Raw genomic sequence first — 27,023 nt, forward strand, 5'->3', positions numbered from 1 at the left:
ATTCATTTTAATATCCAATTTAAAACAACCAAACAATAATGTAATTAACTCCATCAAACACGATAAAATGGTCAATTTCGTTTGAGTGTGTTGGGTGGAGAAATACGGTATTAATGAGGTTTTATTTTAATTGGCTAGGCTAATTGGTGCAACATGATGCTTGTAGGACCTATTACTAGTAAATACCGACGTTCTATTGGCTTCCGCATCACGCAAGTTGTTAACCATTTTAGTACTTGTGTCGAGTAAAAACAACGTCGTGTATACTAATTAAATAAAGAGATAAACTTTGTATTTCGTTTGTGTGTTGGGGATAATTTCTAGAATTACTGAATATGTAGATTTGAAAAAATCATAGCTACACTGTTCCTGATTACCATTATCATCATCTCGCCTTATGTGCGCCCCACTGGAGGACGCAGGCCTCCGCTCTGGGTGAGAGGGCTTGGCCCGTAGTTCCCGTGCGGGCCGAATGTGGAGTGGGAACCTGACACTCTCAGGATTTCCTCAGAATTGTGATTAAAATACCTAAGCTACTTTTAATTTCGAGAAATCACAAATTTTCCGTGGATTAAACCTACTGTTTAAACTTTTAAATTACCTAATAACAATTAGGTTTAAATTAGTAATAAAAAATTAACTTAAATTGTATGTAAGGAGTAATCTCTGCAACTACTGAATGGATTTTATGATATCTACCAGTAATCAGAAAGCTTTACAACCTCTAATTAACATAAGCTAATTTTTAATATAGGAAGAATAATAATAATATGCCTTAACTTTATTTGTGCTTTATAAACAGTAAAACATTGTAAGTTAATACAAATGTTCTGAAATAATGAGGACTGTTTCTGACCGCTAAACTAAGCTTAAACCTGTGCTATAAGTAATTAGAGTTCGTCCGAATTATGTGTCGTAAAAACATGGATTAAACGATTTTGTAATACTTTTATACTTTAAGCTTGACTTCAAGGAGTTAATTTACGCAAAATAGTAGGTCACGCGCAAAGTCATTTTTATTAACCACTATTTACTTACTGCTCAATGCTGATGAAATTACCAGTAGTCAAAGTACATAAAGAATGCTATAAAGATATATTTTTTCTGAACTTTTCCAGAATTATACACCACTCTAAAATTAGTTTAGCAGATTGTAATCACTTATTAAATGTTATTATAACGGACATGTCGAACTAAACTCGGTTTAAGACGTGAGTTATCCGTTATAATAACATTTAATATGAGTGAGTCTCACGGTAGTTTCACTTAATTATTTCTTGTAGAGGCAAACAATAGCGATTTTTTTTTTTTGCTTTTGCTTTGACGAGTCTCCTGTGAAATAGCTAGCATTTTATGATTTATTCTCTTCTGACAGAATAAAATGCTTAAAGTACTAACCGGTAACTTTAAAAAACAAATCATTGAATATCTAAATACTGGTACTAACAAAAAATCTGTGAGATATTGTTGTTGCCCAAGTTTTTTTTGGTTATTTATTATTATGCTACTGGTGCTTTTAAAAGGAAACTTGCATTCAAAATAATAGTGCCGTTTTGTTTGGAAATAATCATAATTTTGGGTAGGTATATTATGCACAATCAACTACATATATCGATAGGTAGAGTCATTCACGATGACGCGTGCCGTGGTTCTTATTACAATGTCTTTAATGTCTAATTTTGACAAAATCACGCGTCTTCGTGGATGGCACTAGGTAAAAAAAGTTACAAACATAATAAAGCATGGTCTAATGTTAAGTCAAAATAAAGTCGTGTATACACATTTAATGTTACTTCGGCCGCATCGATCTTTTTGTAGGTACTTGCTAATTTCTGTTAAGTTAATTTAATCACACTCGCCGATGCCCTCAATCCAAGCTCAACCCAGTTAGGAGTCTGATGGATATATCTTGTGTATAATCTGTTTGTTTGGATAATGTATTTGTATTATATATTACTAGCGACCCACCCCGGCTTCGCACGGGTAAAATAAAAAAACCGGCCAAGTGCCAGTCGGACTCCCGCACAAAGGGTTCCGTACCTACGAGTATACAACATTAGACATTAGTAAAAATCGACAAAAAATACTTTTACTGTACGGGAGCCCCCCCTTAAATAGTTATTATATTTTAATTTAATTATTTATTTTTAAAGTGAATGAATATGTCTGTGAATATTTCAAGCACTGTTGCCGTAATGAGCACCCCTTAAATATATATTAATTTTATTCTGTTGTTATAGTGACAACAGAAATACATCGCCTGTGAAAATTTCAACTGTCTAGCTATCACGGTTCATGAGACAGACAGACAGACGGACAGTGGAGTCCTAGTAAAAGGGTCCCGTTTTTATTACCCTTTGGGCACAGAAATCTAAAAGGTCTCTAATCGAGGGCACTTCACACACATTTTTCAGCTCCATTTCCCAAAAACTACACCCGACTCGCGAGAAGCCGGGGCGCGTCAACGAGTAAATGCATTTATTGGTTAAATTGTTATTTTTAAATTCGTAATATCTTTTGAATGGAATGTCCCATTTGAATAATTCAAAAATTAATCTACAGTTATTAAAACCGTCTTGAATATGAAATTATTTATTTGGATAAGGATTAATACAAAGGTATGGATAACATGGTCTGATTTTAGTCGGCATTTCAGTCAACTTTTAAAATGTAAAAAAGTAGTTGTAGTGACATAACTACAATAAGTAGTTGGACATATGGTATTGCAAGGTTTTTGTAGATATTGATAATATTCCCTAATATTGTACAACATTTTTTGTTCTATCATCAATAGTTTCCACAGCGCATGCGATGAAAGATGTTTTACGAGTATAATGGCAACTTTTTTACACTTTGAGTTACATTATTGAAGTTACGGAACCCTATTTTTTTCTGGTAATAAATATAGCCTATGGCACTTCGAAATAATTTAAGATTCTAATAGTGAAAGAATTTTAAAATCAGTATGTTTTTGAGTTAATTCGTAACAAACATCCAAAAATACAAATATACAAAAATCCAAATCTTTCCTCGTTATAATATTAGTATTATTATCTAGATAAAATGGTTTTCGAAACTAATATATGATATGTTAAAAGTGTACAGTAGAGGAAACTGAATCGCGTACCTACTAAGGGACCATTTCGCAATCAATTCCGCTATGATATATTTGGCAGATGTATGGAATATCAGTATGATATCAGTAGCACAAAGGTACCGCACCGTACGCGATTCAGTTTTTTTAGGGTTCCGTAGTCAGCTAGGATGTCTGTCAGCCATATCTGTCTGTCTGTCCGCGGGTAAGCTCAGAGACCGTTAGTACTAGAAAGCTGTATTTTGACTATACCAATAACATAACTTGTAAACTAAAAGCACAGTTACCTTCCAACTTATACAACTTATGAAGTAATAACTTTACTTTTATGTATTTAATCAACAAATACAGCAGGAAGAGCCATAAACTCTTATCTTTCGTCGGTAAATAATGTTTGACGTGGTAGAGCTACATACATACTACATACTCGTACATAACGTGGCAAGTTTTACGGGCTACCGGTCATTAATCAAGCAGAGTCGTTTGGCTATTATTAGGGCAAACTGCCGGTGGATTTAAATATCTACACCTCTATAAAAGTCAGTTATTGTCGTTGTGTCGGTTATTCCTGCTAATGATTAAACTGTATCGAACCGTATTTACGCTGTGCCAGATATTTTCATTGAAAAAACTTAACACGGTTGCAAAGCGAGATTTATTCTGTTTTAACCAATGGCCTATGTATACGAGTACCTATAGTAGTCGAATGATTTACTTAATTATTTTAAAGTTAATCAAATGTTTTTTGACACAGAAATATTTTTTGGGGTATTAAAGTCAAAATGACATTAATAGATTATAGTTTTTGCTTTGTCCGTCACTCCGTTTCTTTGTCTGTCTGTTGGTTCCTATATGTTTTTTTCGTTTATTAGCTTAGGAAGTCGTTAGGTACTCGTAATGTATATCTTTCAAAAAAAATCTGGTTTGCGAAAATTATTTTTTTGTTTCAAGGATTCGTCTGAGAAATGAAACTTTTGAGGGTAGGTATTTTTTTTACAATGTTACAGGTTGTTTTCATATTTTTCCGGAATATTTCAGGAGGTAATTGGACTACTTTGGCTGTTCAGAAAACTTAATATAACATAATAGTTTGTATGACTAACTCCCGTAACACTAAGGAATCAATTAAGTTTTCTTAACTAAAGCCCTTAACTATTTATGTAATTTTTTCTTGCAATTCACACTGAACGCCAGTGTAAAGGTATTTTATTGGAATTTTTTGGCTAAAAATGTAGTCACGTTTTGATGTTCTCCACGTTAAGTATCGATCAATGTATGGAAACACTTCTGGGCAAAGGCCTCACCTCTTGTATTCGCAACTTCGTTCCGACGCGATTTATATGTCAGGCCAGTCCTTTACGTACATGTTCATATTGCCCCGCCATCTCCTACTCGATCTGCTTTGGCGTCACTGGCCACTATCCGGGACCCACCAATTATTTGAAATCTCAAATAAATTAGAATTCAGAAGCTTATTCGTATCCGTTAGATGCCCATATTTTTTTAAATAAATACATGCTTTTCGTGAATGAAACGAGTCATCGAAGCGCGTCGGACACGATAGTAATATTAAACTATGCGGTTCCCAACCTCAGAGCTCATAACGCCACGAATTCAATTACACTTCAACGACTTTAATGAGAACTTGGCGTGAACAAAACAAGCTCACTCAACGCCATTTAAAAGTCAATATTAATAGATTAAGATTTTAATTACCATTTGTGATACGGAAAAGTTGATTACTGACGGTTAAAATTAATATAAAGTGATTACGGGTGCTTAAAATATAATTAAGTGGACTAAGGCTACGGTACGGTAGACGGTAGACGGCGACCGGTTCGACCCGTACCTGCCAGCTAGAATGTTGTGTTTACGAATTCACGTAGCACGTTATCGAATCTATTCCGAATATGCAAATGTTGCCAAACAAAAGGTAAACGGTTTTACTCATGCTATCCATCTACAGTTTCTTTAAAAAAGGTCAAGTCTGGTACCAAAGCAGGGTAACATAATACACAAAAGCCAAATTCGGTGGAAAACTGGGTCGCTGCTTTGTAGCGTTTTTGCTTCAAGTTTTTTTTTTGTACATGTTTAAGCTAGGAAAAATTCAAAAACTAGGAAAGTATACATAGCTGGACGAAGGAATTGAAACCTAGTTCTTCATCATTACTTGGTACATGTTTCCCCATAAATACACTTACCAGAGCGTTGTCATATAAGATGAAATTTCGCAATGTTAGTTATATCGAACAGTTAATTATGTTCTGAAAAAAATAACGGGAAAATACGGGGAGTATATCCCGCTGTTTAGTTACGGAGTAGCAATTGCTATGGACATCCGCAAAATAACCACACAAAATCAGTTGCATCTAATTTTTTTTTTTCAGCTTCGATGTCCGTGGCCGCTCGTTCAACAAGGCACTGCAATGGTCCGATCCTAACGCGTTTGGCCCTCGCGCCTACTTCGCCACCGTGGCACGCCCCGCCGCACTTACTCTCGACACGGTACAACTAGATGATGAAGGCATCTACAGATGTCGAGTGGACTTCAAAAACTCACCGACGCGCAATTTCCAGATACGCCTGTCTGTAATCGGTGAGTGCTTTGACTAAATAAAAAAATATTATTTTGTAATTAGACCGCAAAAACCCCCGACTTTGTCACTTCAAAGTTCAATATCTCAAGAACGGCTGAACAGATTTTGATGAAACATGTCTAAGAACCATCGCTAGAAAACCTGCATTCAAAAAAATATACCTCATTCAGGCAGTTGTCTCACCGCCGGCGAGGAAACGATTGGCTATCGACTATTTTCTCGCTCAAGAAACGAACAAAAGATATAAGATCCTGTGTGAGTAAAAGAGACACATATATTAATAGTTGATCGCTGGCGGTTCACACTGCCGGCGAGAGCTCGCTCTTACATCTTTTGTCGCAGCGACAAGAGCTATAAAACTCGCTGAGCTATAAAACTAGCTCGCTCTCGCTCAGCGCTGTTAGCTTGGCGGCCGCCCGGCTCGAGCGAGTGGAGCGAGTAATCGCCCGTCGTGCTCGAACACTCGCTTTTCACTGCTCGCCCACTCGTTTCTAGTTACTCGCTCTGCTCGCTTCTAGCTCATCGTCGGCGGTGGGACAAGTGCCTCAAATCGGTCCATCCGTTTAAGAGCTACGGTGCCACAGACAGACACACAGACAGGCAGACAGACACACAGCGGTCAGACTTATTACACCCCTCTTTTTGCGTCGGGGGTTAAAAAGACCGTTTTAGGATTCTGTACCTCAGTTGACAAAAACAGAACCTTTAAAGGATTACTTTGAGAATGCTTAGAGATATTAATGAGGTTTGAATCACGAACTTCTTTCAATTTTGTCTATTTAAACCATTCTAAATTCACTTTTTAAAAAACTCATAAAACCTTGCAGTAAGCTTTTAATAATAACGACCTTATAATTATTTTTAGTTAAGTAATCCATCGTGAAATTGCGTCTCTTTTTTCTGGCAGCAATACCGAAAAAAGCAAGGACACCACAACCTGTATTAATATTCAACACCGCACTCTGTTATATTGTTAAAATTCCAATCCAGCCAGTTTTTCATATAGCTTTAATAGAGGGAAGTCGTCGTATTTTTTGCTGCCAGTTCGAACGTGTGAAATTCGATTTTTTTTAACTTGTAGGGACATTATTATTTTATTTGAATGTGTAATTTTGAAAGCGATGAAAATAATTAAGAAGATAATTGAATCTTTTTACCGGGCCAAATTTTGATTCTTGTAAGGATGTGGATTTAAAACAATTTTGATTATAAATACAAGTAAGTATAGCATACTCATTTTGTGAAACAGTTTAGGTGTGATTTTAGGTGTGAAAGAAACTGAACTTTTATAAAAATGCTGCAGCTACTGCAGGTTCACTTAAAGAGTTGAATCGTTTCCGAGATAACTTCCCGCGGAGCCCCGAACCTCCAAATACTAGAATGTGAAACGCACAGCTGCTCGCATTCCCACACTGAAAAACTTTAGCGTAGAATGTCTGCCCTATGCTGAAAATTTATAAGAGAACCTTATCTAAAAAGCCAGCCTTTCAACGGCTTTCGCCGAGCGAGCGATGCAAAACAAAGCTTTGTTAGAGCTCCTTTGAATTTCGGTAAGGAAAATGAGAGGTTACACACGACCGTAGTCCCCATCAAAGAAGCCTCAGAGTGGTGTTATTACAATAATGTACTGCGATACCACGTTTGGAGTGGCGAAGCTTTTAGTGCGCACCGGATGCGAGAACCGAACCCGACGGGCCCTAAACGCGTTAATTCGCAAACGAAAACATGTTTTTCTTGCCGTTTATATCTATCTTAATTTTTACCAAACGGTTACGTTCTCGCACCTAAAAGTGCAAGCGTGCTCAACGCTGCTTAAACATAATTATGTAAACATGCTAAATTGTATAAAAACATCCATAACAACACGTCGACGTACACAATCTTCCCGTTTCTAAAAATAGCTTTTTGATTGGAACCAACACTTCACAGTAAGTATTATATTATTGAGCCTCTCATGCTGAGTCTCGCTCCTATATTTATTTAGAACCACCCACAACGTACACAAACGCCTTATCCACTATAGCTAGCTACCTTCGATGGGTATTTTCAACTAACAAAGTGTTTTATTAACTTCATGGCCACAGCAGAGCTGTACGAGTATATGCCACAAAGTCGTTGGTGCAAGAGAAAAGCGTACATATATATATACCATCGTAAATTAAAATAATATTTTTATTTGAGAAAGTGAAAAATAAATTTACAATTTATTTGTTTTATTATAAGCCTCTGTGGATTTGAATTCCTTTGAAATCTATCATTATTCAAAAAAAAAACAAAAAGATTAAAAAATTATGTTGATTGCACTACAACATAAATCGTACCTACAATGTGAAACAAAAAGCTATTATTCGATGTTTGATATTGCTTTATCATAGTTTACTTACTCAATGTCTATATTTTCTACCGCAGATGTCGTTAATGATAAACGTAAAGAAGAGGAATCACCATAACAGTTTTAGTTTTAGTGCTCTTCGGTTATCAATTTCCAAAACAAGTTTTGCTGTGTCAGTCAGTTCTCACATAAAGTTTATAATTATGTTTGAGGTAAATATATTTGAATAAAATGTAGTGGACACGCAAGCAGTTCATTCCGTACGAATAGGTATAACATTTCTATGGAAAGATCGAAGGAATCTGAAAGAAATGCTAGACAACCTTAGCTGTGTAAATGTATGAAATCAGTGTCAAAAGAAGGTATGTCGTTTATTATGATGAAATCCAATATTATTACCTAAGAAACAAACCCATGTCTATTTTAGATTCGAACTTCTTCTATGTTGGACACTCTTGATAGAGTGGTTGTGGTCATGACGAGTCGCCCATCACTGCGGTCGCTGCCTTCACGAGCTTTGTCCACCGATCTCTATTGACCGTATCGAAAATACAAACTAAAATATTGATGCATAGAAAAACCAGAAAAATAAGACCAGCGCTGGGAATCAGACCCAGGTCCTCGGCATTCCGTGCCACGTGCTATACCACTACACCACCACTGGACAGTGATACAGACATGAAATTCTCCTATGCACCACATATCTCAGCTTGTTTGTTTTCTTATTTAGTTACTTAAGCAGCGACACTAGCGACATCGCATTTCACAATGAAAAGAAATATGTCTAACCCAATGCCAACCCAAATTACGATTCCGAACTTCTTTGAACTCTTGCGTCAATGACGTTCTTGTTGCACCGATCTCTAATTTTAAATATAGATAGAAGAAACCTAACCTTAAGTTTCGGCACCCCATTGGACACTAACCGCTGTTCACCCACTACGAATTCAAAACGTGCATGCCTATTTTGATCATTCCGTCATGGCATTCTTAACCTTTCGGTGACTTTTTAAAGATGTAATGGCGACAGTAGGTACGTATCATTTTTGAGTAAAGTTTTAAATGTGATTATTTTATTTTTTGTACTAATAGCAGGATAAGAAACCTTTTGTCTCATTACCATCTAATGACAGTTGATGTAACTACTTATTCTATGCAAATAAATCTTCTATTCTACTCTATTAAAAATCGGATTATTTATATATTTTTTTATATTGTTTGTTTTGTAAATGGGTAAGTATATGTGATTTTATTTTAACCTATGTTCTCGCTGCTGAGGTGAAAGTTGTATGTGTAACATGAGACCAAAGTTTTTTTGCATCTCGTGTCTTTGAATCCCTCACTGCTCTCAAGATTCTAAGCTAGAATCCTTCGATTGCTCGGGATTCAAATTCAACAACTCGCACCAAAAAACAACTTTGCTCTCTTGTTGCACTAATAATTATTAAGGTCAGCCATGCGTCAAATGCGATCTTAAAACTGCGATGTCTAGTCTGCTCTGTGCAACAAATGTTGATGTTTATACGGGATTTAGTAAACGAAATATGACCTAAGTTACCTGTAACTGTTAATTGTTAACCTCTAGCTGCTTGTAACTCGCGTGGGCGCGAAACCTCCGCGGCGGGCGCTGCCTTGCCCGAGAATTTATTATACCATCCCTATCTACATATATGTTTATCGCGGAATTTTAAATTGTAAACGAGCCCTCTTTGTTAAGGTACTTGAGACTTTCGTATGACGACTGTTTAAATTGTCAGTTTCAGTAGGCTACATACGTCAAATGATATTGACAAAAATTCTTGAAGTCGGTCTTTGGTCTCCAAGGTTGCATTTGCATAATTTTAACTATTACAACATTTTTAAGGTTTAAATAAATCAGAAGATTGAACGCAATTAAGAATTTGAATTTGATTGACTAACAGTTAGTATTTAATTGAAGTTTTTTTTGTAAAATAACTTACTCGAATCTATGCTGATCATAAAAACAGATTCTTACGTTCCACTGGATCACGTTTAGCAATGACATTTGATAAAACAAATAAATGGAAAGTAAGTTAGTAGGTTAGTAAGTATAGTTTAAATGTTTCACGCCAATTTGCAACATTAATCTAGACTGCAACACCGCAATCGTTTTGCTCCATCACGATTCGGCAGAAAACCTATTCGTTTTTATGCAAGTTCGCTTTATTATTTGCCGTTTAGCGAGCGTTGCAATTTATATGGCTCCGCGTGTAATGTATCTATGTTGGCGAACGAACATCCGCGGCCTGCAGTGTACTTCCGTACGTAATTCTTTCTCGACCGGGTTTTGAGTTAAGCGAAGCAATATGTAACAGTTAAGTGGGAGTTGCAGCACGGGCGTGATCGTAAGTCATGGCGTCGACACGCCACGCCGCACCAAGGAATCCTACAACAAACCTATACATCATACTGTTTAAACAAGCCAACCTCTTTATGAGCCAGCTACTTGGACCGTGCGTAACTTACTTGAACAAGTTTGCTCGTTTGTTTGATCAATGTTCGTATGAAATCAATATTGATTTTTGCGGCAACACGAATACAAGTCTACATTAAATTGTTTTAATTAAATCCCGTGATGAATAATAAACTTAAGTTAAACATGTTTGCGTCCCGGAAGTAATACTATCTGAAATATTTGTGTGTCAACTTTTAGAAGTAAAGAATTCTTCGGGCATACTTTAGATACGAGAAGGGAAATGTGCGGAAAGCTTGAGTTTTGGTAGGTACGCAAAATGGGCCATTGTGCATGCATGCCACCTATGTACTTTCAGTGGGGCTTGACGGTTATCTCGATCGCGACTCGCAGCGAATGAGTAATGAACGCTGCGTTCCATCCAAGGTTGGCGTGTACTTGTGGCGTATTGTCGACTGTCGTGTTTTGTTGACAGTAACTCAGACTTTGATAGGTTATGAGAGTATTTTTTTTTATAATTACATGTGTTACGTAAATATTAAATTTAAATCCAACACAGAGTGAGATACAATAAGCCTAACTGAAAAAGCTTTATACATCTTACAAGTGTTTTACAATCTAATAACACAATGTTAACTAACACATTATTATAGCCATAGTTTCTACGAAAGAAAATACACACGATGAATCGGAAAAAAAATACTCAATGTTTTAATGAGATCCATCTTGCATCATTTGGTAATTGCTCAATATGACAAACTTCGCCGGGAATTCTAAATTCTGAGGATAAATTATATCCTTAATTAATGAGTACTCATCTGAAGCGTAGATAGTAGAAGTAAAGTATCTGTTCCCTTCATTATGTGAGTTTGAGAGCGTCCCATACAGCCGGCCCAAGTTTGAGCTCCCTGAAATGTGATTATTTAGAGAACTTTAGGTGAACGTCTAAACATGAACTTGCGAAACTTAACTGTTGTAATATAATCGGTTTAGTACTCAACTTAGCTTTTATGTTGAGAGAAGACTATATGTCGTACTACCAGCTATGCTCGTACATCAACTTTCGTGTAGCTTGTAATAACATTTCGCTTGTGAATAAATTTTGTGCTAAAACTCTTGGTGCTTTAAACTCTAACGCTAAAGTACTGGGAAACATTATACTTTCATAACATTAATTTAGCATTATCCACTTTTTGTTCAATCATTTCTGATACGATTATTCCTTATATCAAAGAAGCATATTTTTTATCAGGCCCGCAGGTCAGCATAGTTACGACGCAATAACCGCACCGTAATTTATAAAACACGCAACAAATACTGTCGTAACACAATAAAACTTGTCAATTATCAGAATCTCATATCGCGAAACCCTTTCCGACAGCTTTGGAATTCTCCTAAAACTTCCGTCCGCCGTCGTGGATACGACAAGAATATAAAAACCAGCTGCCGAGTCTCGACGTGCGCGGAAAATGCTCGCCTGAATTAATAAGTACAACACGAAATTTGAATTTAATGAAACAAGTTGGCGGCAAGCAGCTGAGCGAGTATCGATTTTGCTTATAAGAAATGAACTGCTCGATATACTCGTAAAACGTTCGTATATACCCGATTCTGAATTTAAAACGTGGCGCTTTTAAATTAGGTACAATGGCTTTGTATGAGTTTATTTGTGACTTGCTTTAAGCTGTGACTTCGTTCATAAGGCTGCCAGACAATGTATGTAAAATCGTAAATTGTTCAATAAATGAAGGCATGATGAGAAAGAGAGAGAGAGAGCAGGATTCTTCTGGATAGTTGTACTGCGCTCTACCTTACAGATTGTAACGTTTCTTAGAATGAGACCAAGAGCAAACAAAAAATAGGCTCTTTAAGAAAAACGAATTTTTAAACTGAATATAAAAAATATCATAAACCTACACATTCATCATCATCATCATTCTCATTCATTTCTATTTTATCGATACTGAGCTGTAATAAGCTTCTTCAAAAGTCATATGCCGATATCATTATGATATTATCAGCATCAAAACCCTCGCTATTGAAAAAGTCAGCAAATGTCTTCCACGTTTATTTTTATTTTTGTTTATTAATGCGGTCTCAATTAAATTGACAGTGCTGATATAAGAAACTATGCGTAAAGCCGAAAACGAACGTGCATAAACGCGATCGTACAATAAACTGGAGCGAATTGTGTACAAATTGTGGGAGCAGTCGCCCAACTGAGTCCGCTCCATCAAGTATTTTACAACCTCTACCGTGTTACAGTTAATGCATAATTCAGGAGGCATAATTTTAACTGTAGTCTGAGCTATGCGATTTATAGACACATCAAACGTGTAAGTGTGTGATAGAGAACGATTGAGCGTTAGGTTTTAGTGTATAACGTGTCACCTATGTATCACAGTTTTATGTGTTGCGTGCGTTCTGTTTGGGAGACAAATCTGTTCAGGGAGCGTCGTAAAACAACTGATTTGATTTAGAACCTAGAAATAAAATAGGAAAAGTAGTATCGTGTTAGCTGGGCAAAGCCATCTGAAGTAGCGGATATCCGTTACCTATACAATTTGATCTGATAAATCTAGGAGAAAATGTTAGGATTTAGTTATTGCCGCTTTTTCACGCTAGTACACTTCGATAAAATGTCGAAATTTTATCGATATAATTTCCATATGTTGTAGGAAGTTTCGACTTAACTTTATTCGGGTGACTGAACACGAGTCCTGGGAATTCTAGTCGGAGTTCAAACAAAGTTCGCCTTGTGGTTGGATGTTTAAATTTATTAGATATATTTTGTACTCTTGTTTAGAATGCACTGTGCATCTCTTTACTGTTTTAAACAACTCAGATTACACGGTTAGTTTTATTTATTTAACTTAATTTATTTAACTCACTATTATCCCTAAATATTGCAAATAGATATTTGTATTCTTTTTCATGTATTTTTTTAATTTTTATTTGCCATATTTAATCAAGACTAATTTAATTTGCCCTACAGTTACTTTTGATGATTAAGACTTCAACTAAAAGTAATATTAAGTAATATCATTTTCTGGGTCTACCTACTTAGACTTAGGAATCACTAAATTTAAATTTAAATTAATCTTGTATTCGATGGAATTTTACCGACGTACACCTACTTTTTTTATTAATTGATTGACATGCGATCTTTATACCGGTTGTGGCCTGTAACACGGACAAATAATTAAAACGTAGATCGTACTCGTCAAACTGAACAACATTTTAGTTCAGCGACTTTTAAAAATAATTAGTTTTACTTATTTTTATTACGCTTTAAAGTTTATTCGAAGAAGCAATGTAAAGCAAAATGTTTGCTATTTGTAGTGTGACAGGCGACGTCAGTTGGGTTCTAGGATGGCGTACATTGAATTTACGATTAAGTTTGTTAGAAAAAAAAAAAAAATTAAGTTTTAATTTTAATTTAGTGTGACCATGATGATCCAACTACCGGTGACCTATAGAACCTATGTTTTTAATATTATCCCCGGTGCTGGGCCACACATTGGATGGATTAAATTGCTTACTCAATTGGTGTACTCTCGCAGTAAGATAAGTGCTTTAAACGAAAATAATTTGAGCATTCTAAGCTAGGCGTAATGAAGAAACGCCTGACCACTTTTGGCAAAACTATTTGTTTGTTATTATACTAAACCGTGATATATAAGTTAATACTGAAATGAATACGTATAAAGTGAATAAAAAAGCGATTGTGGCACGATGCCCGAGAGGTATGACGAAAAACTAAACTATGAAGGAACTGATCTCCAACAATGATGATTTCTAACGCGTGTGTTCCAATTTAGGATTTAATTAAGGTACAGTTTACATGAAATATTCGATTGCGGTCGCACTCACCTGTTCTCCTGAAGCAGCAAAGGTCCGAGCAGGTACTTAGAGTTAAATCCAGAGCTGGACCCAGTGTAGATCCTTCTCTCGCCGCTGAACTCCACAAGCGCACTCCACATTCAGCACGAACGCAATCTCAATCGTTCTTTAACTTAAATTATACTACTTTAGATACTTTGAAAGTAATTCGCGAACACCTTGGTTGAGAGTTTCGTAGAAGCGAATATACGAGAGACTTTTCCGACAGACTTAGACCAACCGACGAGAGCGACTCACACTGATTTACTCGATTCGAATCAAAAAGTTAACTGTCAAAATCAAAGCTAATTGAAATGTCAGATGACTGTCAATTTGACAGCTATATTGTTACCAACTTAAAATACGATCTATACGATTGAACAGCGATGAAGGCCCTTTTTAGTAACAAACCAGGTACACTGATTGAAAAAAAAAATGATTCGTTGATTAAAGCAGCATGCAGACATCATGACAGTAGCACGGATATCTAATTGACGCTATCTACTATGAAATTCCCTTTAAATTGGATGCTATTTCGGCCTTTGATTCGTCCATGAACGAAGTTGGCGAATAACTGCCCATGTAATGACTACTAACTAGCCGGCGCGGTCAAACTGAGCCATTTCAGGCTTTCGGGGACCTACTACAGAATACTACAGATATTCAAAAGTGCTGGAACTCGTAATTCGATTTTGTAGTTTGACCACCAAGTATTTTCTGTGTACACAGAAAGGTGTAATCGATACATAATTTGTTACTTACTTAATTGGGTCAAGATTCTTTTTGATTTTTGAGGGGTCGTGGGTACCTACTGGTAATTTGAGTTAGTACCAAATGAGACTATTTTTTAATAAAAACCCAGAATTGTAGGAAAGTTCATAATAAATTTTGAGGCCCATTTGAGAACTAACGTAACCACACCAGGTACTAGGATAATATATTTCGAGACGTCTACCTGTTTACACAAAATGTTCATTTCATTTTGATTGTGAATTGCAGTCACAGATTGCAGTCCTCGAGAAAGGTACGGGCAGCTGCGATTCTATGACAGTTTACATGGATTTTAATAGGAACTTACTATGAATGGTTAACAAAACTAAGCTAAAGCTCACAGGCCCAGTTCCTTAATAAGAACATGCAAATAGTGTCAGAGATTTTAAACAAAATTGCTAATTTACCTATACGACAGGGCCCAGATTGTTTATTTTTACAAATTCTCACTTGTTTACACGCTGTAACCCAAGAGCCGTCGCTATTTTGCAATCAAGCGCGAAATGGACGCTCGCTAAAACTAACGGTGTCATACATTACAAAAGGACACAATGCTCATTATGCAAACGTTAATAGAACATTGTCATTGAATAAACAGGGAGAGCACGAGAGTGGCGACGGAAGCCCCGCCCGCCCCCACTTTACGGGACAAGTGGCATTTACAGCGGGTCTCCTATCACTTGTAAACACTTTGTACTACACACTCACATACCACGGGATGCCCCCCACAATATAACCAACGCGTAGTCCTAGAGGCAATTGAATAATGCAACTCACGGGGAAACACAATAGGCGACCGTAACGTCATCCCTTTGAGCAGGGTCTTAGCTTTGTTACAAAAAAACAGAGGGACCGCTATCTGGATAAAAGTTCTCGGCCCAATTGTTATTGGTAAAGCCACAAATATTAGAGTGTTTGGATCCTTTCTATCTCCCGGAAGAAATTAAATAGTTTCGCTGCCGTTTGTCCCCTTGGAGGCTCTTTTTGAATCCCGGGGCAGGCCGACATAGCTGGGCCTTCTTATAAAGAACTGAAGAGTTGTGCAGTGAGTGTAAGAAATCATTGACTTGTCAAGGAAAATAATGTATCTTTGTCTTTTATATTGGCATGTTCAGCAAAAAATCTTCAACGATGTCTTTATTATTTACGCATTATTTAACAACTGTGATTTTTGAGAATATAAATTGTTAAACCTCCACATATTCGTCGTATTGCTTCTGCTATCACAATAAAAAAACTACTGACATTTTCCATTCAAAACGGCACATATCTAATTATAGAATATCCCATCTTAATTTATGCCGTCTCTAAATTAAAACATCGCATTCCGAAATAGGAAGCTGACTCATTATTTATTTACAGTGCCGCCTCACCAGCTGATACTATACGACAAATCAGGACGCGACGTGTCGGGCGTCGTCGGGCCCTTAGAAGAGGGTAACGAGCTTGTCTTGGTCTGCGAAGTGAGAGGGGGTGAGTAAAACTAGAACATCATAGAATGGTCACCTGTATTTTGACTGATTTTGTAGTTTGATTGAGTAAGCAAAAAGCACTCGTAAACATTGTGAATGATATGGTGAACCGTAGATTCTTGTGTCAAATATCTGGCGTTCTAATGAATCCTAGAAGTTTGCTTTTCACTATATTATGTGTTATCACGTCCACGTCTAAGCAAATGTTATACTGCGCCCGTTAAAATCCAAATCCAAGCTTTTTTAATACGTTTTATTGGTAACATTACAAAGCGTTTCGACCGCGGTATTTTCTGCGATAGCGAAACCGAAGACCTAAAACCAACCTTGCTACGAAGACGTACACACATACTTGTTGCAGAATAAATGGCAAAGGAATTGATTGTAATTTATAGAAGTAATCAATCATCAATTTAACATTTTAGACAACCGACGAGACACTATCCTATGTTAAAAATGTTCTCTATAAAAGTACTCTTAAAGAACCCCGTCCTGATAAAATCTTTTTTTTTTAATTAGCGAAAAGAAAATTTGTAACTTGATGTAAAAGCTAGAATACTGTTATGACCTTCAACCAGCGTTTCTTTTATTTCCATTTCAAAACTAATGATTCGAGGCGTAGAATTAACTTCCCACTATGAACAATAACTTCGCCATAATGTTTCCGTTTTCTACAATTTCGTGGCATATGATTGTAAAAATGGTACTGTTATACTAAATGGTCAAAAGTCGATCGAGTCACCTTTATTTGCGTGATGTTAAGGATCATTTTTGATCGTCTGGCGTCGACTGTATTACATACAAGGTTTAATCTAAGCTAATCTTACTAAGCCATCTAATTTTGCCTTTGTAAGTAATAATCAACGAATAAGTATGTCTTTATTTTAAATATATATTATTATTTTTTTCTTTTTTTTTGTCAATCTTTAAACCTAAAATTGCTAAAAGTGGCTCCAAAGCGGTAACGTTTCGTGTGCTCTGCCTACCCCATTTGGGAATACAGGCGTGATGTTTGTGTGTTTTGTGTGTGTATTTTAAATATGAAAATAATTCGAAACATTCAAAACTATAACTAGTAGGCTTAGAGTTATGCATGTAATTTGAAATCTTAAAAATCTTATTCTTATTCTTTGTTCAACTTAGCACACATCCTGCTTAGTCCGTAGACCTAAATGACTATTATGTTTGATAATATATTTTTTTATTTTTCATAGTTAACTTAGCTCGCTAACATATTTGAGTAAAGCATTTTTTAACAATAGAAAAAATATTTTTCAAAATATTCCAAGTTACCAACTCTACTTTATGTATCACAATAAGCTTCAGTATAGGTAAGTATACCTAAGTAAACAATAGGATACTATCTAATAATCCAAAATCTGATAGTTTAAAATACGAGCTCTCAGAGGGCCACCAACGCACCTGTGATACCCCTCGTGTTGGCAGGTGTCCATGGGCGGCGGCGATTGCTTCCCATCAGGTCACCCGCATGCTGGTTTTCCCCTCTTATACTTATAAAAAAAAACAAGAAAATTTCCACCCACCTTTAACAAAACTCATTATTTTTTATAAAATAACTGAAACCGGTTGGTTTCAGACTAGTGTTGTTCTGCGCGTATACGGTCGTTTTTGTGCATACGTACGCGCGCATACGCGCTTTCAAAAACGAGCTAATACGCGCAAATAAAACGCTAGTCAGAAACTGCCCTAAGGGTTGAAGCTACTTTTGAGCTTGCTTTGTCGAGGAAACTGAATCACGTACTAGTGTGGAACCCTTTTTTTCAATCAATTTCACTGTGATATTTTTGGCAAATGTATGGGATGTCAACGTGACATTAGTAGCACAGAGATTCCACCTTGGTACGTAATTCAGTTTCACTGAACCTATAAAACGTATAATTATACGTTATTTATTACAAAATTACTTTGATAAACGATTTAGATAATAAAACGTTTACCTTACGATAGCACCAACGTTTTGAGCTGTCAAAATAAAAACAGGTTAATAAAGAGGCAAAGATAACCATATGATAAATGGCTAAATGTCCAACTTGAAAAGCTAACTTAAAGGTAAAAAAACGTTCAACTGTGAGTCAAGCCCGCGTAATAAGGATTCCCTCTCACCACGCATCGAAAACCTTAATTCTAAAGTGGAAAATATGATTCTATAACATCTATCATCTGGAAATAATTAGCAATTATTAATAGATTTTCTTTAACCTTTTCTCGTGAAATCCAGCTTTCTATATTTATGACATTGGTGACGTCCATACAAACGTCAACTTTTTGTTTCATTACCTACCTACCCAACGTTAAGTTTTGAATCCAAAACCGAAGTAGCCAAAATTACCAAATTAGACAATATTTGATGTGTCTCACAACATTAAGTTGCGGCGGGACTGTTCCTTTTGTGATTTGAAATGTACAGTCAAGGACTTTAATTCATGTACCACCGTGGAACCTTTTCAAAGGAAAAGTCATTACGATTTTCATTGTTAATTAATGCGATGTCACTATGACATTAACGTAAAATGGTCCCATGGTGGGTGGCTCATGAATTAAAGTCCGTGACCGTACAAAAAAAAACCATACCAAATTGTTGCCAAAAATGTCAGTAACAAGCAGTGGTTGCAGTCGGTAGGACCTTGTGCAAGGTCCGCCCGGATTGCTACCACCATCTTGCTCGCTATTCCTGCCGTGAAGCAGCAGTGCTTGCACTGTTGTGTTTCGGCGTGGAGAGATGGCTCTTAAGCGATAAGGCCGCCTATTGCTTAACTTGTAATTTTCTCTGTGTACCTGTTTTCTGTATCGCTTACTATTTCTGGTGTATAATAAAGAGTAATTGTATTGTATTGTATTGTAAGACAGCCAGTGAAATTACTGGCACTTAAGGTATCCCATCTTAGGCCTCTAGGTGGGCAACGCATCTGCAATCCCCCTGGTGCTGCAGGTGTCTATGGGCGGTGGTGATCTCTTACCATCAGGAGGCCCACTTGCTCGTTTGCCATCCAGTCAAATAAAAAAATAAACCCTCACTTAATTTATACATCACGTATGTCGCACTCTATCAGTTTCTCCAGATCTAGTGCCCCGCCCAAAAAGCATTAAAAACAGAGTGATCCTATAAAGCCCCATTTATTACTTTTGAGGTACAGAACCCTATAACATCCAAGTAAAAGCTAGGGCGTGGCTTTCCTGGCTGACCTCGATTTGGCCGATAAAAATGATCTACCGAATCCCGAGTATAATTTTTATGTAAACGAAGAACCGAATCATTAACGTTACTTATTTAAACGCTACATTTCATTGTCTATAGGGCTGTGGTTAATGGCTACGTTTACAGAGTGGTTAAGAATGGTGATCGTTACTTTATGTCGAATGTTCACGATGCCCTGATATGAATATCAGCTAATGACTTTTTGAGTTTAATATGAAGTTTTCTGAGTTATTCCTTGTTTTTTTTTTATTTACTATGAGGTTTTCGTTATCGTTATCTGCGAATCAGTTCAATGGTATATCTGAAGTGCCAAATTTCCTCTGGCTTTGCGTGGGAAGCAAGCCCAGCATTCATAATCTGAGAAGAGGTTTGTGTACAGCAATATAGCGTACGAAGTTTGTAGATGACTAGTCTAGGTCACAATATTAGTATATTAAATTGACGGATTTGAACCCACTTCTTGTTAATTCCATTCTTTTAATGAAATAGAGCGGTAACTACTTCGGAAACGCATATCTAGGTACTACTGTTACATAATGTCTGTATCTGGATCAATTTTGATGTACTCGTATACGCTCGTAGACGTGCTACGAAACATGCAATGTGGCTGGTCTATGGAGCACTCTAGCGCTACGCAAGTGTAGCTCTGGATCGCGTAGAATGCTACGCCGTAGCTCTCGCATGTTGCGATTAATCCCTGCCATGCATAGTGTTTTATAATAACACAAGCCTGCATCCGCGGCTTCGCTCAAGTGAATTTAAAATTCCGGGATTTTACTAAATTCTAACCGAAATTCCCGAAAGTTTCTGATATTCTTTGCGTTGCATGAAGAATACTTGTTCAAAACTTCATGTCTTTAGACCTAACGCTTAATGTTTTGGAATAATAATAAAACATAAAATAGCTGATTAAGGGGCTGTTTCACCATCCATTGATTAATGTTAACTGACGGTTAAATGTGATGCCGTCTCTATTTGTTTTGTTCGAATAGACGTAGACGGCATCACATTTAATCGTCAGTTAACACTAATCAATGGATTGTGAAACAGCCCCTAAATCTCTTAACAGTATTAATGTTAAAAACAGAGGCGTGGCTTTTTACGTGGCGTCATGGTGTCCGTGGAGTACAGTAATGGTTGTGTACACTAACTAGGAGGTTCTGCATCTAAAATCTTGCCTAACTCACGCCTCTCACTCTCCGGGTTGCTTAATGAAAATATTCACGCCACGCTTGTACTTAGTACAATTAGAAGGATGTGACTACTGCAAACTTATACGTATTAGGTAATGTCCCGAAGATTCATTATAAAATATGTCTTAGATTTATCACAGCTCGACGCCATTTACAAATCCTCTGGGCCTAGTATTGCGAACTTCACAGATGTTCTTTTACAGAAGATTTATTATGAGAAACTTTCTTTAGAACTTGGGCAACGGCATTAAAAATATGACGACCAAATCTTCTGTTAAGTACTAAAATGATGAGTTAACATTTGCTAACTTATTTCAGGTTTACAGTAAAAAGTTTGATATTCGAATCAAACTTAAAACGCGAGAAAAGATGTCAGTATTTATTTGTTAACTTGCTGCGCACTTAGATAATATTTTGTGATAAAAATACAGTTATCAATAATAATAATAACTAAAAAAGGAGCCTATCAGTCTCTCAAAGGGCTGGCAACGCAACTGTGATACCCCTCGTGTTGACAGGTGTCCATGGGCGGCGATGATTGCTTCCCATCAGGTGACCCGCATGCTCGTATATATATTTCGGACATAATCCATAGCGGGTTAGTAACAGTAAATATATTGAATTAACTATTATACTTAGTCTAAGGGTACTAACCTATGTAAATTACTCTTTATTCAATTTAGTCTTTAAGAAATAATTAACAACTCCTAAAATCAAATCTGGTTTTGGCCTCAGGTGACCCCAGGGCTGGCACTTACCTCTCGCAAAGGTTAGGAATAACAGTTCAGAGAGGTAATGCGGATGTCTTAGGGTCAATGCCTGAGGCAGAAAGTTTTGACGACATTTTACTTTGTAATTTTAGTTTAGTTTATGATTTAGTTTTAATTTTGTATTTTTTTATAATATTGGTTAGTCGAGTAAATACAGTTATGATATTCTTACAATTACTGGTCTCCTTGTAATCATGACTGATCTTTGAAATGTTCAGATTTGTTAAAGTCCTGTACGCTATTTATCAATTTATAAAATGTTAGTATTTTATTATCATTATTTTGCCATGACAGTTAAAAACCATACTCAAAGATTTTCATAACACAAATCCGGGTACGACTAACCTGTATATCATCGCGAATCACGACAGTATCAGTCAAGGAATAAGCATAAGTTTTCTCCCAAGTGAGAGATGAGAAATTAAAGCGATTACTTTGATATATCGCTCTTAAAGTTACCGATAAGTCACGCTGTGAGAGATCGGCTCCAAATGGCACCCGGTGTAAAGTTATCCATTGCCTCGAGCCAAATACGAGGGTGGGGGAGGGAGGTTAACGCAAAATTAGACGTTCCACTAGGCGCCGCGGCCAACGTTTAGCAGATTACATCACCCCGTATTTACAGCGGTAAAACTAAAACATGTCTGCCCTGCACGGACGGAATCCCCTTTTCAATCCCAATTCCCAAATAACGCAAATTGAAAATTTCGTCAATCGAAATATCACATTATATCCTTGACTGGCTTCGCCTTTTTCGATTTCATTCGGCGAATTATTTCGTGGCCGCAGAAATTATACATCGTTTTCGTTGTGGCATCATTAAAATAAAACTGGAGCTGCTACCCACGTACAGAGGGATGGAAGACGCCCAGAAGGAAGTAATTTTCAAGTTGTATGAGTAGCAAGAATTTTCGCCAAGTTTACGTATAACATGACACGAAGTCGAGAAAATCTTCATGTATAAACAGCTGCTAATCCTCGAAGCGCTTAATGTTTCAGGCTGGAATTATGCATAGCCTTAGGGATTAGTGGGTTGTCATCCCGCGCCGCTCTGTGGCCGACTTTGCTAAATAATTTTAGGTCGGTCGTTCCTCCAAGTGTTCTTACAAATCGTGGATGTGGTTTGAAGCTTAACTGTCAATATAATGCAACATCATGAATATTAGATCTATACATTTTTGTACCATATCTTTTAACTGTCAACAGTTTCGAATTCTGGCCGATTTCTTCTTACTTAATTAAGGCAAAACTTAAAGGAAGGGCTAAGGCAGCGCTGGATTTCTTCAACGGATTTCCATGAAAGGAAATGTCAATCGATTCGTTCGATCGTCGATGTCGATCGAGTCCGAAAAAAAAGACGGTGTCTCATGATGATTCTGTCACATAAAATTAATCAATAAGTGGTGAGGCAGACCCTTAACATCCAAATTAGCGATTCAATCAAATCAGCCTACATCCACCTAATGCTGGAAAATAATCCTCCTCCTCCTCCCTGTTTTCTCGCCACTCTGGCCGGTGCTGTTGCTAGTATAATCGACTGTTTACCAGCCAACTGCCAGAAATCATTGGGATTTTTTCTATAGTGCATTAGTTAGTTAGCATTAGGATTTTGCAATAGTGCATTAGTTATTTATTTATCTATGGAAAATTACAGTATTACAGTTATAAAAAAATGCGGTGTAAAAATCAGTCATACAAACAAAAAATACAATTTACCACAAATAAAAATCTCCCTCTGAAATGTTGATATACCTCATGTCACTCCAATAGTTTCGGCGAATTTAATCCATACTAATATTATAAATTCGAATATCGAATATCGAACTGCGCGCGATAGTGGAATTACACGTAGGCGAAGCCGCGGGCAAAAGCTAGTATAAAACAAGGGAAATATGTGTGTGAGGAATGTGTTGCAAGGAATATGTTGTGAAGCATCCAGTCACTAGTAGCGGCCAATGGCGCGCAAGCACCGCTCCCGCACCTCTCCCGATCCACCGCTCCCGATCACCGCACCCCGCTCACTTATTTAAAGAGCCCGCTAACACGCCCTCGCTACGCATCCTCGCACCGCTCAGCTACCTCGCACATCTGTGATGGAAACAGTCACAACATTCCACATCCTCGCATCGCTCAATTACCTCGTACATCTCTGGTGTTACAGGCTGATTTGCCATAGTCATTAAATACTAAAAATAACTACGTACTCGTTGATTATACTTCCACCTTATTATAGGTAGCAAGAAGAACGTAAAAGTTTGACTTGAACTTGCAGAGACCCGGCCCAGAAGTGTTAGGAACTTATTAGGAAAGTTAATAGAGAAACTTTTAGGCTTTGTTTACATAACAATTGCTAGTTTCAAAGTCAAGCGTCTGACTAACAGATCTTGTAAAGTTGTTTTCTTTCTAAATTTTTGTTTATTAAGGTGTGCCATGGTTCGTATAGGAGTTCAACATTTATAAGGTGGATCCTATACAGCCAAAGGGCGGTCACCGCGGTCATTGCATGGAGCATCGTTGATTAGAGCTCGTTAGGGACCAAATTAAGCTTATTTTACGTAGGTACATAATATTGTTCCGAAGAATTTTTTAACTTCCCATTGACCTGTTAACATTCAAAGTTGCTGATAATGTTTACTGTGACTTAAATTTTACCAACAAATAACAATATGTTAACTAATTAGGTTGCCAACCCAACGGATTTCCAACGCGACAGATTTCCAACTTAAAAGATTCCCAACTCAACGGATTCACATCTCAACAGACTCCCAAGTCGACGGATTTCCAACTCAACAGATTCTCAACTTATGTTACCAACAAGGTTTCAGTTAGGTAGGTACAAAGCGAGGAGGACTGGTTAGGAAGAACTGTGACCCTACAGTGCGGGAGCTGAGTAAGCGAAGCGAGCGTGCCACGACGGCGGCAACAAAGTGCCAGAACCAATATTTTTTTGTAAAATTGGGAATTTAAGACCTGGAAATTAATAAAAATTGGGAATCTGATGAAATGGAAGTATTTAGGAATGAGCACCTGTAGTAGTAAGAATTTAAGCAATTGGGAATCTGTAGAAATGGGAATAAATCTTCCAAATTATAACAGTTTGCATTTTTTTCTTAGGAACATGCAAATTTCCCACAGGACGCAACGAAGTTCCGAGCAACAGCTAATTTACTATAATTTATGAGAATCATTTCTGAGAACTACTACTAGAATAATCTTCAAGAATCAACTGCTCATACACGAACTTTTCGTTATTCAAAAAAAAACTACCATTGCATTGATTTCCTATCGTTATTATAGGTACGTTAAAAATATACCCGCAGTTTGGAAGCAGTGTCCAGAGTGTGTTTTATGGTTACAAAATTTAGACCGCTTTGCAGACTCTCTCTTTTAAATGGTCCATAAAATGATATTGCCCTACGTCGGCAGAATTCTTTAAGATAAATTGCTACAAATTTCATTGACGCGATATCAAGTTCTTGGCAAGATTATTAAATTTCTTGGTCACGGCTTTACTGTATCCGTTAAATATTTACTGCCCCCTTTTCAAGTTTTAGGTTTTAATAAGAAATCACCACAACAATAAAATTATGAAAGCAGTATATCTAAATAATGCATTATTGTATTAGGGATAGTGTAGCTTTCCATTGAAAAAATATTTTTTGCATTTGTTTTTTGCAATATTTTCAGAGATTATCGATTGCGAACAGTAACATAAAATTTATAAAAAAGAATTATTGTATTAGTGAAGTGTAAGTAAGTCAATGCGCATTCAACAATGGAAGTGCAAAGCTAACTTTGTCTGTCGTGTGAACAGCGCCATAAACAAGCAACCTGCCTACAAAAATGGTATACAAAAGTTTGAAAGAACAAGAAACTTAGTTGTAATAAGTGACGTCGAATGATCAATATGGCCAAGGGCAAAGTCGGCCACGACTTAAGTGTAACGTGCGACATGTTTTTGTGGCGTTCCGATCAATCAATTCGAGACTGTATTACACTTTGACAGAGCTCAAGCAAAGTGCAATGTTGGATTATCGGTACTGGTCTGGAACCACGATAACGTAATTATGGCACAAGCCGCGCCCACAACTCGTCCAGCCAAACTTGTTCGTGCTGTGTTTACACGATTTGAATTAGCTCTAGTATTATCCCACTATTAGGCTAATTCCGTTTGATTTGACGACAAGCTGGATGGTTGAGGGGCTTATTTCGATGTTTTACTACTTTTAATATTTTTTCTGCAAGCGTTGTTTGATTCTTTCATTCTGAGATGAAGCCTGTGGCCAGGATTTTATAGGCTGACACTTTTGATCTGAAATATGATAGGTTGTATAGAATGGGACTTTATAAAAAAGTACTAAATATGAATCACTTTGGCATGCAATGCCTAAACATTTAGGTAGGTGCAGTCACAACACAGGTTTGTTGACTGTTGAGCCCTATGTCACTGTTAGTAATTTTGTTGTTTAATATTAATCGAATTTATAAATGACAATATTTACGACGAGTACCTACTGTACTTTTACTTGGATAAATTACGAACAATAGCAAATAGCTCATCAATCCCGTCCCGTGACCGTACTATCGATATCATTCATAATTGTTAATAATCTGCTTGCCTTACTTTACTAGTGACGTTCTTGACCTCGGGAGCTGCGAGACGACGAGAGTACGACTATAATCATAGTGCCATTAAGTGCCATGCACCGTGTAAGAAGCACGAAATTAAGTTCAATTTTCTTCCTCGTAGGTCGTCCGGCCCCAACAGTCCTTTGGCTCATCGATGGCACGCCAGCACCGCAGTACATCGGCGAGAAGACTGACACCCACGTGGTGGTGAACCGTTTAGAGCTGCCTCACATCAAAAGGAGCAATCTGAACACCACTTTTAAATGCCGGGCGTCGAATACCAACCTCGTCAGTCCACAGGAGAAGACCGTGCGGCTTGAGATGAACTGTAAGTAGCTCTTTATTTTTTACACAATCAAAGCAAGCTAGTAAAATATTTCAAAGGATATTAGACTACCTTGAGTAAAATCAAAAATGCGAGTATATAATTATTCCTAATTGGAGCTTGGCTACATCTTTGCTTGCTATCAGGCGTGATTAAAAAATAAATTAAACTTTATTCAGCACCAAAAATTGTTGTAAAACGCAAGCCTATCTCTGTATAAAATAAAATAATGCTTGGGTTGTTTCCAGCAATATTGTAAGACAGTTGAATTCAATGAGGATTCTCTCTAACTGACAATAAGCTCACA

At 37.0% G+C, this 27,023-nt stretch overlaps 1 protein-coding gene across 7 annotated transcripts in view; it reads left to right on the top strand.

Annotated features, from left to right (window-relative positions):
* Positions 1-27,023, top strand: part of LOC141432704 (kin of IRRE-like protein 2) — a 104,916-nt gene that overhangs the window by 27,531 nt on the left and 50,362 nt on the right. For all 7 annotated transcript variants that reach the window (XM_074094429.1, XM_074094432.1, XM_074094428.1 and 4 more), the window contains exons 4-6: positions 5,482-5,690; positions 16,473-16,583; positions 26,513-26,719. In XM_074094429.1, the coding sequence (XP_073950530.1) occupies positions 5,482-5,690; positions 16,473-16,583; positions 26,513-26,719 (527 nt within the window). The remainder of the gene's footprint in view (positions 1-5,481; positions 5,691-16,472; positions 16,584-26,512; positions 26,720-27,023) is intronic.

The sequence above is a fragment of the Choristoneura fumiferana genome, chromosome 11 (assembly GCF_025370935.1).
Source record: "Choristoneura fumiferana chromosome 11, NRCan_CFum_1, whole genome shotgun sequence".
Taxonomy (NCBI): domain Eukaryota; kingdom Metazoa; phylum Arthropoda; class Insecta; order Lepidoptera; family Tortricidae; genus Choristoneura; species Choristoneura fumiferana.